The sequence below is a fragment of the Patagioenas fasciata genome, chromosome 4 (assembly GCF_037038585.1).
Source record: "Patagioenas fasciata isolate bPatFas1 chromosome 4, bPatFas1.hap1, whole genome shotgun sequence".
Classification (NCBI taxonomy): domain Eukaryota; kingdom Metazoa; phylum Chordata; class Aves; order Columbiformes; family Columbidae; genus Patagioenas; species Patagioenas fasciata.
Genome location: NC_092523.1, coordinates 31,583,780 through 31,600,595, shown reverse-complemented (window position 1 = coordinate 31,600,595; position 16,816 = coordinate 31,583,780). Strand labels below are relative to the sequence as shown.

Below are 16,816 nucleotides of genomic sequence, written 5' to 3'. Positions count from 1 at the left end.
TACTATACGAAGACAATACTGTTTTCTCAGCTCCCTGGCTTCAGACTCTGTTGAATTCTTATGTAAGTAAGCTGCTATGCAATGGGGAAAAAACCAACACAAAACAACAGGACACTTCCAAATCTCCATGTGAAAGGTACAAAGAACAGTAGTGGTATCACCACTAACCTTGGAATGTTCATAATGCTTGAAGAGAATTTGTAAGGAAAATAATGAAAACGGGCATGTGAACCTGTCGCTCACTAGACTACCTACAAGGTCTGGGTGCTCACACATATAAATACATAATTTTAAAAGGAAATTATTACAAATGATTCAAAGAACAGAAATAAGCAAACAAACAAACCAACCCACAGACGTCCTACCATTTGATGTCCAGGAACTCTGAAGAAATATTTTATATCTAAGAGCTGGGATATATAGTACTATCCTACTGCTTTTTTGAGGCTCAGAAGAACAATCTTCATGTACAATAAAATATTCCGTTTACCTTTTAATTTAGTCCTTATGTCTTTTTCTATTGTTTCTTCCTTCCAGAACAATCAGTAAACATGAAAGATTAGCCAAAGAAAGGAATTAAACTTGGCACCAGAACTAGACAAAAAAAAGTCAGAATAATTTTTGTTTCAATGAAAACATACAAAAAAGCATTTCATATTGATCAAAATATCAAGTAGGAAATAACTGCTGCCTTGTAGATTTAAAAAAAAAAAGTATTGAATGTTCCTTATGTTCAATAAATAATAACCACCATAAAATAAATGACTAACCAAAATAAAAAAGTATGTATCTGAACCAGAGATTATAGGTCAATTAGCCCATGAAGGACTGTCTGAAGTATGCTGTTTCATTTACATTGACACACTCAAATGCATATTTCTTCTCTTGACATTGTTCACAGGCATGAGAGAAACCTTATTTGCTGCACTGAAATGACAGCATTAGAGCTTACTAGCAACACTATGCAGAGAGGCAAGAGCTCTCCAGTGGAAAAATGGACGAGGTCTATAACTCTGGAAGACTCTGTAGGATAGAAAATATTTTGATACTTGCACAGTAATTCACGAGGCATTTCTCAAATGCTGAAATTTTACTTCAGCAAAAGGAACACCTTCACCCTTGCAGGGAAAAGGAAAGATTCACAAAATCATCCATCTAAAGGAGTGAAAGACTGTTGTGCAATAGGGAAAATACGGTGGAGTTCCTTCCTCTCTTTCTCCCTTCCTCACTCTCTCAAAATTGTTGAAAACTTATAAGATATCCTTAAGTTATTTTTTAGCTGCAGGAAGAAGGTCTGCACAACTCTATTCAGAGAACAGAATCTGTTGAGAGAAAAATCTCTATGACTACTCCAGGCTTATTTTTTTCTCATTTATGGTGTGGATATTGCAGCAATCTCATAATAGTGCTAGTACTACTTAAGCAAAGTTACACTGTCAGGAGCTCTAAGAAGGTGTACTGCTGGGCTAAGTCTCATTTTATTAAAGTCAGTGTTAAATTCTAATTAAGAACTCAGCTAAATCAGCTTTTACTGAAGAGAAAGATAAAATCTACCTTGACTGTTCCTGAGTGGGGGAAAAAATAATTTAAAAAAAATGGTACAGATGGTCAAACACTGGAACAGGCTGGGGAATCTCTAACCATGGAGACATTCAAAATTTGCTTTGATAAAGTCCTGATCAACCTGAACACCTTTGAGCAAACAGCTGGACTAGATGATGTGCACAGGTACCTTCCAATCAAAATTATTTTATTAGAGAAGACTCTTACCTTTTAACATCTACACAACCCTTAAAGACCAGGAAGACAGAAAAACAAGATTCTTACCTGGTGCTCAAGCTGGTTTTAAGAAAATGGCTCTTGTTCTAGTAGTAACAGGATAACATGAGCAGGTTTTCCCTTTTGTCATTCTGTTTTTCTGTGTATTTTTCTGTATTCTGTTATCATTCTGAGACACTTCATAATTTCACATACTTGAGGTCTTGCTAACTTCTGACATAAAAAAGAGGAGTTCTGTACAAAACAGTTCTTCCAAATTAAACTAAATTGCTTCTAGGAGTCCATCTACACTTAGGAAAAGGTGAGTGGAGACAGAAGTGTTTGTTACTTGAAAGTGACAATAAAAATTGGATTTCTGTTGTTACAAGCCACAATTAAAATCTAGCACTTTTTTTTTCCTTATTGGATTTTATCATGACAGACTACTTGCTGCCTGATTACTTGTCTAAAATCCAGTTTAGTTGATGGGAACACGTTCTATCTTTACTCATCCAAAACTACAGTACTTGCAACACAATGGTACTATCCAAACTTTTACAGCATGTATGCTGCAAGAATTGCATCATCTGAGTAACCCTTCTGTCATGACCATTTTCCCATTTCCTTTTCTTCCCACAATAAAACATGGTACTGAATATTGCATAAGGTTTCCCTTTTTTAATATCAAGGTAGAAACAGTTGTTACACAGAAGGTTATTCAAATGCCAGTTATGATCACAGGACAGAAGTCTTATACCGGTTAATAGTTTTCCTAACACTAGTTTAGATATGTTGCCCATTTGTTAATGTGCTGATCTGTTACAGAATTTAGATTATTTTACACCATTTCCACATCTGAAACTGCCAATTGTTAGATTTTTTTTTTTTACTAAATCAAGAAGTTTAAATTAAAGGCTTGAGAAACCCTTTATTAATTGCAACTTCTGAGTAGACATACTGCTTTGATGAATACAGGAAAGCCATTTCATTCAGCACACTCATAACATAAATACCCTACTTCTTATTTCTATCAAGCCTATTAACATAAATAATTGGTTAAGAAGTATTTTCAATAGCACTATGGTTGTGATTATGGTTGACAGATGCATCAAAATATTGCTGTGCTAAAGTGATGCCAATCTGGAAATCTTATATTAGATACTGATATAATAACCTGCATGAACTTTTTTTTAATCCCAAATCAAAACAAGTATATAAGTACATATCACAAAGCAAACTGACTTTTGTATGTATTGAAACCAGCACCAAGCAATGTGGTCACTTTCAGAAAAGTCAGGCAGTACAAATACAGTCTTGGTGACCTGTACCTCAAACATGCTACCAGATAGATTGAAGGCAAAAGGACAATGTATTTACTGTGACTTACTGAACTTGAAAGGGAGAGTCATTCTTTAAAACCGTTCCAAGGAACAGTTCCATTTATTTTAACTAGACTCATATGAAAAAGTCATGTCAGAAAACACAGAAGAATATACTTTAATAAATGACATATTGTCCTGCTTAGTAGAGAATTAGAGTAAATTAAGGATCTTGACATTCTAAGCATTTATTTTTCACACAGAGCACCTTAATTTTGCGTTGGCAAATGCAAAAATGGTACTAGTAGTCAAATATATTTTTTCATTTAACTGAAGAAACATACAGATTACCACATACTCATATCAGCAAGATAACACGAAAACTGATATTTTAGAGATTGTTCCTGAACAAAGAACAGTGGTTTTAAAACGGTGAAAGGTAAGCAGGGAAAAAAAGGCTGTGAAAACTCCATAATTGAATATTTATATTTGATCTAATATTGCAAGGTGCTCTATCTAAAAGATCTGCCAAACAGATATAAATTACTTCTTAAGGATACAATTTCTGTTATGCTTAAGTGATTTTGACAAGCTTTTAAAATATAAGACATGTAAAAAAAAATCAAATTAATATAGTGGCAAATAATACCATTATAAGATATGTTTTGTGATATGGATATTGGAAAACCATCTAATATCTGACAATAAATATATATTTCCTTCTTCACACAAAAACTTTTCTAACTTCTAATAATTTATTCTCAGAGAAGGAAACAAATTATGAGCTTTGGAAAACATCTTAACTCAGTATTATAGAGCTTGTCCTTTGACCTCATTTATAGTAAACTTTTGACTGTTTTAAAGATGCAGCCCTGAGTATACTGCATAATAAAAAATTTAGAATTTGTACCCCAATTTAAAAAAAATGGCTGCTAATCCCTGGATACATATACATAAATGCCTTCTTAGCCATTGCTGCTATTTAATTAAAAGCTGGTGAAAATCTACTGAGAACTCTTTGCTATTAGGTCAATTAAGCAGCAACAGAACTACCTCTGCAGGAGGTTCAAAAATATGTAATTGCTTTCTCCAGCTTTCTACTTGTCTCACCACCAGCTCTATACAGATCAAGCTCTGAATAAAAATGAGAACTCTCCCAAGACTGCTTATATATAGACACCAATGGGATGTTCAGTTTTCACTCTCAATTCTGGTACAATACATATCGATTTTAGTGTCACACAGACAGTAAGGGCCTAATCTTAAAATCATTAGGCAAAAGACGCAGAACTCCAGAATCATAGAGTGTCCTGAGTTGGAAGGGACCCACAAGGATAATGAAGTCCAACTCGTATCCCTGCATATGACAACTCCACAGTTCACACCACGTGTCTGAGGGTGTTGTCCAGTCTCTTCTTGAATACTGACAAGCTTGGAGCCATGACTACCACCCTGGGGAGCCTGTTCCAGTGCTCCACCACCCTCTGGGTGAAGAACCTTTTCCTATTGTCCAACCTAAACCTCCCCTGGCACACCTTCCTGCCATTCCCTCGGGTTCTATCACTGGTGACCTAAGAGAAGAGATGAGGGCCTGCCCTTCCTCCTCCCCTTGTGAGAAAGCTGTAGACCACGATGAGGTCTCCTCTCAGTCTCCTCCAGGCTGAACAAACCAAGTGACTTTAGCTGCTCCTCATATGGCTTCCTCTACAAACCCTTCATCAACTTCGTAGCCCTCTTCTGGACACTCTCCAGTAGCTTAATATCTTTTTCATACTGTGGTCCCCAAAACTGCACACAGTGGTCCAGGTGAGGCCGCAGCAGTGCAGTGGAGAGCAGAGCAGGAAAATCACCTCCCTCGCCCAGCTGGAAATGCTGTGCTTGGACACGGGTGGCCCTCTTGACTGCCAGGGACACTGTTGGCTCATGTTTGACTTGCCATCAACCAGAACCCCCAGATCCCTCTCTGCGGAGCTGTATGTACAGCCAGGGTTGCTGTGTCCCATGTGCAAAGTCTGGCACTTGCCCCTGTTGAACTTCATGTAGTTGGTGATTGCCCAGTTATTCAACTTGTTCAGATCCCTCTGCAGGGCCACTCTGCCCTCAAGAGTGCCGACAGCTCCTCCCAATTTTGTGTCATCAGTGAACTTAGCATTCCCTCAAGTCCTGTGTCCAAGTCATTTATAAAGACATTGAAGAGCACTGGCCCTAAGATGGATCCCTGCAGAATCCTGCTAGTGACTGGTCACCAGCCCAATACACCCACATTTACTAGAACTCTTTGAGCCCAGACCATCAACTCATTGCTCACCCACTGCATTGTGTGTTTACCCAGCTGTATGCTGGACATCTTGTCCAGGAGGATACTGTGAGAGACAGTATCAAAGGCTTTACTGAAACCCAAAAAGATCACATCAACAGGCTTCCCTTGGTGAGCTAGGTGGGTAACCTTGTCATAGAACAAAATTAAGTTTGTTAAGCAGGACATTCCCTTCATGAAATCATGCTGGCTGGGACCAATGAGTGTGTTGTCATTCAGACATTTTTTCATAACTCCCAGAACAAACTTCTCCATGATTCTGGCAGACACACAACTGAGGCTGACAGGCCTACAGTTGCCAGGTCACCCTGGTGCCCTTCTTGTAGATTGGGACAATGTTTGCCAGCTTCCAGTCTTCCAGGACCTCTTCAGGTTCCCAGGAGCATTGAAAAGTCATGGAGAGAGGTCTTGCTATGACATCAGCCAGCTCTTTAAGCACCCTTGGATGAATCCCATCAGGCCCCATCAACTTGTAGGGATCTAGCTGGAGTAGCAAATCCTGTAAAAGTTCTAGTTTCATTGGGAGTTTATCGTTCATGCAGCCATGGTTTTCTAACCCAGAGTTATGGGGGCCCCCAAGTCCATCACTGGTGTTGAAGACTGAGGCAAAGAAAGCATTAAACATCTTGACTTTGTCTATGTCCCTAATAAGGTGATCATGCTCATCGAGTAATGGGTCAAGGTTATTTCTAGTTTGCCTTTTGTCACTAATATGTTTTAAAAAACCCATTTTATTGTCCTTCACAGTACTGGCCAGCTTCAGTTTAAACTCAGCTTTGGAAGTGTGAATTTTCTCCCTACAATGGCAAACAGCATCTCTGTAGTCCTCCCATGTTGCCTGATCTTGTTTCCACTGACCACATAATTTCTTTTTTTTTCTATATTACAAGAAGAAGATCCCTACTCAACCAAGCTGACTTTTTGACTTGCCTGCTAGATTTTCAGCATTTTTGAATTGCCTGGTCCTATGTTTTTAGTAGTTGTACTTAAAAAAAAGACCAACACTGATGGACCCCAACACCTTCAAAAGCTTCTTCCCAGGGAATCTTAGTTAGTAGTTCTCTGAGCAGCCTGAAGTCTCCTCTCCCCACATCTAGTGTTAAGGTCTTGCTGGTAGTTTTCCTTCTATTAGCAAAGATTTTAAACCTGACTGCTTTGGGGTAACTGTGGCCAAGGGAGCTGATAGTTATCACTTCTCTGACGAGACCCTCTCTATGAAAATCAAATCTAGGATGGCGACTTTCCTGGTCAGTTCCCTTAGCACCTGTGAATTTTCCTGTCATCTAAAGTCTTTTTACTAACTGCAGTTTCCTGAAAGCTAGATACATGTTTTGGTAGACATAGCAATGGAATGCAAGGTCATTGATAAGGATGGATGCATATCCCATGAGAGCAGTCATAGAATCATTTTGTTTGGAAGAGACCCTCAGGATCATCAAGTCCAATCATAACCTAACTTTAGCACTAAACCACGTCCTTAAGAACCTCATCTAAACACCTTTTAAACACCTCCAGGGATAGTGACTCTACCACTTCCCTGGGCAGCCTGTTCCAATGCCTGACAACCCCTTCTGTGAAGAATTTTTTCCTAACCATCAATCTAATCCTCCCCTGGTGCAACTTGAGGCCATTTCCTCTCATCCTATCACTTGCTACTTGGGAGAAGAGACCAACAACCTCCATGCTACAACCTCCTTTCAGGCGGTTGTAGACAGCGATAAGGTCTCCCCTCAGCCTCCTTTTCTCCAGGCTAAACAGTCCCACTTCCCTCAGCCACTCCTCATAAGCCTTGTGCTCCAGGCCCCTCACCAGTTTCATCACCCTTCTCTGTAATCTCTCTAGTATTTCAATGTCCTTCTTATGATGAGGGGCCAGTGATTGCTTTGTGGTCACTGTGGCCAAGGCAGCCACCAGTTGCCACTTCTCCCATGAGACCCTCTTTGTTAGCAAGTAGCAAGCCTAGGAAGACACCTTTGCTGGTCATTTCCCTGAGTACCTGTACCAAGAAGTTATCACCCTGTTGCTTTAAGAATCTTCCAGACCAACTGGTGCCAGCTGTGTGGTATTTCCAGTTGACATCTGGCAAGTTGAAGTTTCCCATAGGGACAAGGTTAGACGACTTGGAGGCTTCACCTAGTTCCCTAAAGAATAACTCATTAGTGTCATCATCCTGGCTGGGTGGCCTGTAGTAGACTGCCATACAATGGCATCTGCTTTTTTTGTCTGTTCCTTAATCCTTACCCAAAAGGTCCCAACTTTGCCATTGCTAACTGCCAGCTCCATGCAATCCAGCCAACTCCAGAAACGTAACAAAGATAAAGAATGTGTAAGATAGAAGACTAGCACCAATTTTGTCAACCTAAACCAGAACTGAAATATCAAATGACAGTACTGTGTGATTCAGTTTTCTACGTAAAAATTGATACTGCTATTACTTCCTTTATTCCCCATTTGCTGTCAGCTAACTGCAACAACCTCTATAAGAGACCACATCACCTTCACAGAATAGACCCACACGGAATTACAAAACTATGGTTTAAAACTTTTAAAGAAAACAATCACTGAATTATTTAGCTAATTGAGCAAAGAATCACAAATGGTGTGCACAAGCCAAAAATTTAAGAACTGGTATGTTACTTGTACAAGATACCAGCACTAGCAAGTAGAGTTGTTTAAGCAAAGCAAACAAATGTCTTTTCATCTTCTGAAAACACAGCAATTTAAGGAAATGAAATGAAGTGTCATCTAAAATTATGACAAGAACAAAGCAAATAATAGTAGATATCTCAGGCAAGGAAAATTTATGAAGACAGAATGTTATCACTTTCAAAGTCTGGTGGCATATCAGGCTCTGTAGCTAATACAGAATTGAACCACTAACTCCTATGAAATAAGAAAAGCTAAGAATTAGTAAATTTGAACCTAACAATAAATCAAATAAGCTTTGTGAGCTATTCTATGCCTCCTCTTAAAAACAGAATTTTACATAGTAAGAATGTTAAGAAAGTTTCAGAGTATTAAATACAGGTAATCCTTGTACAAAATTGGCATGCAAATTTGGAATTGGTACTAAATCCTAGAGACTGGAAATAAAATGATGAGTTAAATTTCATCCAGATGTAAAGACAGCAGTTGCTAACTTAATGCAGAAGAGTGTTACAGTGAATTATCATGGTTGAATAAATCTCATAGAAGTGTTAGGTAAGTACTTTAATGACTTCACATTCACAGGAACATAGATAACTGCTAGAAAAATGGAAGAGGGAAATGTTCAATAGCATTATTAGAAAAAAAAAAAGGCAATGCAAAATAGGTAAAGGTTTAAAGAATACCTATTAAGCTTCTAACACTGGTAAAAATCAGAGTTTTAAGTTGCAACCTAGAAAACAGTGCTACCTTAAATAAATCAGAAACTTGGTGATCCTGCATCTATACTTTTTAATTCTTAGAATCTGACTGGTTTTACTTACTGACACAGTCACAGTTCCAAGGGAGTGAAAGTACTAACAAACATGAACAAGGAGAGACACATGCATCAGAGGCACAAAATAACTTACCTGAAGTCATATAATAGAGCAAAACCAGAAAAGAATGTATGTATGTTGACTAACACAGTAGGGTTAGTATCTAGAACTTAAAACCATCTTTACCATTATTTGCATTATTTAGTTGTGTATGCTAATACTTCCAAACCAGTAGCTTTTCAGACACTCATATAGGATGTGAGTTCACACTCTGAAAACTGAGACAAGATGACACAAATTCAGGAACAATTAAATATAGTGTATTATAAAATTATTTAATGTAGGGTATACTTCAGAAACAAGCCTTTAAGAATGGCGATATGTATAAAACTGGATATGATAAAAACTAACTTGTCATGAATAGTGCTTTTTCTATGCTGTTTCCCCTTTATGTCACTCTGTAGGAAAGAATCATAAATTTAATATTGTGAGGCAGTAATGAAAAACTCTAAATATTTAAATGCAAAGTGTTTTACAGAGATTATTTATTACACCATCAGTTCTACTTCTGCACAACAAAGTTGACAGATAAAATCATGTCATTTAATGATACAGTTATGCTGCTACATTCCTGATAAAAAGCAGATCAGTAATCAAATTCAAACCATCATTTTTTGCTCCTCCAATTTTTTAAGATATAAGCCAGTCTCCTTTAAGAAGCAACGGTCAAATCTGAAAATAGCTCAACATTCCACTAGTTATGAAAAAGCTTCCTGACAACCAACTTATTGCAGGTTTCATAGATTCCATCCCAACAACTTGCTTAAAAAGTAGTAAATAACAGAGGGGTAGAAATTAACCAAGGTCCTGTTTTCCTTTGCAGTAGTCAAAGAGAATTTCCCCTTCTGAACTCTGATGAACGTTTGCTAATTCGTGAGCAGTAAGGAGCAAGTAAGAGAATTCCTTCAAAGACAGCAGTAGCAGGATAGAACAGTAATTTTGGCAGTAGTCAAGTAGTGGTAATTTCTTCGTAAAGCTGATAAGGAATTTAAATTGAAGGACTAAAGATATATAGGAAAAAACATTCTGTAATGGTCAGTGGAAGAGTTACAGGCATGACAGGAAATGGTACAAAGCACATGAAAATATCTGCCATTTCCTTTTCTACATAAAATTCTCAAGAAAGAAGATGACAAGAAGTTACAAAGCTCAAAGGTTTGTATAAATAGAGCCTGAAAAGAAGGAAAAAAACCCCTCACTTTTCACTTTGTGAGGGAGTACACTTCTATGAAAAGACACAATATTAATTTAGTCTGGGCAGTGGCAAATGTGTGGTAAGGAATTATTACAACATATTCACTACAGTTGAGAGCCTGACAGAAAAAATTTTGAAAAACATGGCCACTCATTTCTTTGTTCAAATCAAACATGGTAGCACTTTCTAAACATCTTAAATTCCAAAACAGACTCTGCTTGCAACTGGAGACTTAAGACTTTGACAGACTGTCATACACTGCTACAGAACTGCAATTAGTTGCTATTGTAGACTTACTGTAGGCAGCAACTATCTATATAATATTTCTCTTGAAAATAAAAATAAAAGAATCAACTCACCACTTGTCCATTCTGAGGATTTTTATGTGCATATGGGGGTCCCCGGATGTGATTCCACATCTGACCAGATGTCATAGCAAATACAACACACTAGAAAACAAAAATTTGAAAAAGAAAACTAATTTATTTACCCAGAGGAATTGAATAGAAAACCATTCTGCTGTTGATGTTTACTTTAAATACATAATTGTTTACTTAACCAGATATAGTATGTACCTCTACTTGATTAGTAGCATGGAGTTTTCAGATGTGTTGCTCTCATAAAATTCTTAATGACTTCTGCTAGAAAATGAGTTAGCTCAAGATGAAGATTTTCTAAATCTCAATTGAAATAATCCTGTCTTTATGTGCACTCAGAATTGCCACAGTTATGCATCTATATGACAAAAAGCATTCATAGTAGTAGAAGGCGTTTATTGTAAATATGCTGCAAACTAGTGTTCAAGTTTTATACAACCCTTCAGGAAGTTATTTCTATCTGTAATCTAATACAAATGTTTAGCGTGCCTGTTTGTCTTCAGGTATATGAAATGATATATAAAATATAAGAAAAAAAAATCCAATTACAAAAAAAAAAAAACACCTCTGTCCCATTTAACTAAATTCTCATTGTGTTTCCTATATGACTGTGATTCATTTTATCTATGACAAATAACAATGGTTGATTTCACAGATAATTGAAATTCCCTATGGAAAGAAGTGTGAAGTTAGGTTATAGGGATGTATAACAACTGTAAAAACTGACATTAATTTTTGTAGAAGGTCATACTGCATAATCTACATAACAAACATCACAGTCATGGCAAGTTGTTATGGCTACCTTAAAGAGGAAAATAAAGTATCTTTTGATTACCAAATGAGAAAAACAGGAATGGGAAATACGGATCATCTAAATATGTCTTTTGACTTATCAGTACATATAATCCTCACAAAAAACTCCAGGATAATTTAAATAAAGTTTTTACATATATGCTTACTTTTACTGTACGGCAATATTCCCACCTGCACAACACAGTCATACTGATTTAAGCAGACGGATCATGAATGTAAAAATTCATACCATGATGGTTAACTAAACCAGTGTTTAGTATGTTTAGTAACATTCAAGAAGTAAATGTAAGCTGGTGTAGCTCTGTGTTCCCATAAACCCAGCATTGCTACCTCTAGCGACATGATTTTAACAAACTTTGCAATGCCTTAGGACTGAATCTTGTCAGGCTTTTTCCAGATCTGTCTTGGCTTTCCTGGATTTTTTTTTTTAAACTTGTTCAGGTGAAACAGCAATTTTTCCAAAGACCAGGGGGCTAGGCCTACTTTACATTACTTTTGCTTATCTTTGTACAGCTTTTTTTTTTTTTTTCTATTCTATTTAGGATGAAATAATTATGACCAACATAATGATGTAGTATAGACATGGGATGATAGTGGAGACAACAAAAGTGGAAACACAGGATGCAGTGTACCAGCATAGAACGATATGAAAGAGGCCACAGCATTACACTAGAGACCTCAAGCCTATAAATGTTATGCCAAAGGTAAATTAAAGAAACACAGACATGGGAGCTGGCCCAAACTAGTTTTAGAGGTAACAAACAGAAAAAAGGACAAGCACCCAATGCATCTAGCGCATAAGTATCCCTAAGTGAAGCCTAGAGCAAGAAGGAAGAAAGCAGCAGCCTTATACTCCTCCTAGCAAAGGATCTGGAACACTGACAATTCACCATAGCATCCCCTTGCCTCAAATTGAAGCCAATGAATGACCTCAAGATCCAGAGAGAAATGGTGGAAGTGCTGTTATTACTGAGACTTTTTGTCCTGATAATAGAAAGAAAAAAAAAAAATATATATATATATATATATTTTTGCGTATCTAGTTTCATCATAGTTCTTTGTTGTTGTGTCAAGATTTCAATTACACTAAGAACAGATTCTTGGCTTTAAATGTAAGGTGTGTTTCATTTTGCCCTTAGCAGGATTTGGAGTGTGACAATATAGCAATGAATATGGCAGATGAAAGAATACTGGTACTGGCAAATGGCTTATGTTTTCATTAATAATATGCAAAGAGGTGAAGAGAATATATGCTTCCATTACTGAAAAAGGTTCTTTCTATACCTCGCAGATTGTTTTAGCAGAGAAATTTATATGGCAATTTTGGTGATAAATCACACAAGAGATAGCTTATGTGAAAGTACAAAAGTATAGAAACCAAAGATGTGGGTTACAAAAGTGCAGTGAAAGGTATTTTGAAAGACCAAAAGTTAGATGAAAGCTAAAACGTCAAAAGAGAACAGATGCATAGATTGCACAAACTGTGGCTCTCTGAAAGTGAGTTTTCTATGAAAAGTCCTTTTACTTATTCTTAAATTACTGTATTTAATTTACATTCTCTAGAGTGAAATATGCTACCACATGGAAAGATCAAACAAACCTCACCGCAGTTTACATACTTAATAGATAAATCACTCAAGTTACTGAAGATCTTTAATGCTTGCCAATACAATTACACTGCCTCATAACATAGTAATATCTAAGAAAAAAAAAAAATCAAGTAGACACAATAGAGGGGAGGAACAAATTCAATGTATTAATGTTATTGAAAAGTAGAGAGTTAAGAATATGGTTGTTTATCCTGAAGACATCTTCCATACTCTGCCAGCTCAGACTAAGAAGAGAGTATTTCCATCATATCTCTTAAGCAAGTATTTGGTATGCATTTGACATTCAAGCTCATTTTGCTGTGCTCTATGTTCTATTATGAACATCCAGGTAAAAATAAACATTGGAAACTACAGACTTGTGTTTGCAAAATACACTTGAAATACACACCTTTATCTGTAGAAGAGATGTATCCATCTATGATACACAATACATCACACTGACACACAATGTTTACTATTCCAAACCCCGTAGTTTCCATAGGATCCCATGGTTCAGGATCCAAAATTTCCAAAACACCTACTTCACTCATCATTACTGTGAGTTGGCATTTTCTAGGATAAAACTGCACCAAATTCATTCCTATGAATGAGTGCGCTAGTTTTGGCTGGGATAGAGTTAATTTTCTTCATAGTAGTTAGTGTGGGGCTATGTTTTGGATCTTTGCTGGAAACAGTGTTGATACCACAGGGATGTTTTCATTATTGCTGAGCATTGCTTACACAGAGCCAAGGCCTTTTCTGCTCCTCACACCGTCCCTCCAGCGAGTAGGCTGGGGGTGCACAAGGAGCTGAGAGGGGACACAGTCAGAACAGCTGACCCCATCTGGCCAAAGGGCTGTTCCAGACCATAGGACATCATGCTCATTATATAAAGCTGGGGAGGACAGAGGAAGGGTAGACACATTTGGAGTGATGGCATTTGTTTTTCCAAGTAACCATTATGTATGATGGAGCCCAGCTGTCCTGGAGATGATTGAACACCTGCCTTCCCACGGGAAACAGTGAATGAATCCCTTATTTTGCTTTGCTTGCATGCGCAGCTTTTGCTTTACTTATTAAACTGCCTTTATCTCAACCCACGTGTTTTCTCACTTTAACCATTCTGATTATCTTCTCAGTCCCACCGTGGGGGGAGTGACTGAGTGGCTGTGTGGTACTGACCAGCTGGGGTTAAAACACAAAGATGAGCAACTTGTAACATGTGATTAATGACTTCATATTTATCTTAATGGTTTACATTGTATTTATTTCAATGGAACAATTCATATGCAGAGAAATGGCCCCTTTCTGCAAATTTCTTGGATCTTGTCAAAGTACAAAGGATGGAAATGGGAGAACAGAAGACTCAAGCTGGGGCACTTTTCTCTGAGCATTTAGAAAGATTTTCAACTCCACTTACCCAGACTAGCATCTGTACTTCAGCAGTTCTACAGAGAAGAGTATCACAGACACACCTTTCATCCACCTGCTCCCTCCTTTTGCCTTGTCAGACTCCAAGGACACCACTTTAACTGCTGCATGCCACATGAATTATCAGGGGAGTTCAGAGTAAAGCTATTTTAATGGCTTCCAGTTTTAGGTAGCTTATTCTGCATCCAAATGATAAAAGCAAACCAAGTAGATTTATTGACTGTTGTGATACATAGAGGGAAGGAAAAATTATTTGTTACAAGGCACTATGGTTCCAGGATCAAATGTCCACAGGGTGTCTTCCGTGGCAATGCAGTTCACACTTACTACCAGTCCTAGGTGAGATACACTGCATGGGTAGACAGAACTACTCAAGGACCATGTTAACAAATTACAAGTGGTGCTATCTTAATAGCTTCACAGAGCACAACTTCAGCCTTAGTTTTGCTAAGAGGGAAACTGCTTCGAGCTCACCCATGGGATACCTGTGTGTGTATCACAAGGCTCCCAAGAATAGACACAACGTAAATAAGCATCAAGAGTCCCACCAGAACACTGTATTTCTAGCAAGACACATCTTTAAAAGTACATGGGCAGAATTCCTCAACTGTTCTTGGTCTTGTAAGGTTTGTCAATTGATTTGGCCTTTCTTAAAGGCTTTAGTTTTGTTTATCTGCCAGATTATTAAACATAATTACTAGAGACTTTAAAATACATAACAAATGGCTTTTTAAGTGAAGTTTCCTACTAGCAGATACTAGACAAAGCAGATCATTAGATTTCTCTCTGAGAGTTCATACCCCCAAAAATGGCAAGTACTTTGTAACAAGAAAAATAATTAAAATTTGGATTAATTTATTAATACAGTCAAATTCAAGCATAGTTTCAAAAAAGGAGGAGACATAGGCAGACATTTCTAGACTTAATTTTTTCTACTTTTCTGTATGTTTTAGCCATTTCAGAGTTCTTGTTTTAAAGAAATAAACCCCTTTCTACTCAGTTTAACTTTGCTTTTGTACTCATAGGCTGCAGAGCTGCAAGATATGTATTCCATTTTTAAATAACAACCTGTCACTTATTAGAATCTCCAACAAGAGAGTAGTGAGGTGGGTTGCAAACTGGCTTAAGGAGAGAAGCCAGAGAGTGGTAGCCAATGGTGTGGAGTCTAGCTGGAAGCCAGTACCTAGTGGAGTGCCTCAGGGGTCAGTACTGGGGCCAATATTATTCAATATATTCATTAACAATTTGGACGAGGGAATTGAGTGTACTATCAGTAAGTTTACTGATGACACTAAGCTGGGAGGAGTGGTTGACACGCCAGAAGGCTGTGCTGCCATCCAGCGAGACCTGGACAGACTGGGTAGTTGGGCGGGGAATAACCTGATGAAATTTAACAAGGGAAAGTGTAGAGTCCTGCATCTGGGCAGGAACGACCCCAGGTTCCAGTATAGGTTGAGAAATTACATATTAGAGAGCACTGTAGGGGAAAGGGACCTGGGGGTCCTGGTGGACAACAGGATGACCACGAGCCAGCACTGTGTCCTTGTGGCCAGGAAGGCCAACGGCATCCTTGGGTGTATTACAATGCGGGTGGTTAGTAGATCGAGAGAGGTCCTCCTTCCCCTCTACTCCGCCCTGGTGAGATCCCATCTGGAATATTGTGTCCAGTTCTGGGCCCCTCAGTTCAAGAAGGACAGGGAACTGCTGGAGAGGGTCCAGCGTAGGGCAACAAAGATGATTAAGGGAGTGGAGCACCTCCCTTATGAAGAAAGGTTGAGGGAGCTGGGTCTCTTTAGTTTGGAGAAGAGGAGACTGAGGGGTGACCTTATTAATGGTCATGAATATGTAAAGGGTGAGTGCCACGAGGATGAAGCCAGGCTCTTCTCGGTGGCAAACAATGATAGGACAAGGGGTAATGGGATCAAGCTGGAACACAAGAGGTTCCACTTAAATTTGAGAAGAAACAACTTCTCCATGAGGGTGACAGAACACTGGAACAGGCTGCCCAGGGAGGTTGTGGAGTCTCCTTCCCTGGAGACATTCAAAACCCGCCTGGACATGTTCCTGTGCGATCTCACCTAGGCGTTCCTGCTCCAGCAGGGGGATTGGACTAGATGATCTTTTGAGGTCCCTTCCAATCCCAAACATACTGTGTGATACTGTGGTACTGTGATACAATTCAAGGGCAGGTAGTACCAAACGGAATTGAAGGAAATGGGTTTCTGCACCTTTAAAAGTTACTGTGCATCTCAAAAACCTCAATGGGAAAGAAATTGCTGTTATTTTCAGATGCCTATCTAGTCACGTTGAGAAGCCTAACTTTTTCTAGTTGTATCTTTGAATAAAACACATTACTCTAACTGTTACTGTTTAACCCTGGGTGGTAGCTAAACAGTAAACAGCCACTCTCTCTCACCTTTCCTTCCCCAGCAGGAATGAAGTTAAAAGGAAGAAAGACTTGTTGGTTCAAACTGAAACAGATTTAATAGAATA

General features: G+C 38.2%; 1 protein-coding gene across 1 annotated transcript in view; it reads right to left on the bottom strand.

Annotated features, from left to right (window-relative positions):
* Positions 1 to 16,816, bottom strand: part of TUSC3 (tumor suppressor candidate 3) — a 131,652-nt gene that overhangs the window by 52,785 nt on the left and 62,051 nt on the right. Inside the window, exon 6 of the mRNA XM_065836760.2 lies at positions 10,473 to 10,562. Within this exon, the coding sequence (XP_065692832.1) occupies positions 10,473 to 10,562 (90 nt within the window). The remainder of the gene's footprint in view (positions 1 to 10,472; positions 10,563 to 16,816) is intronic.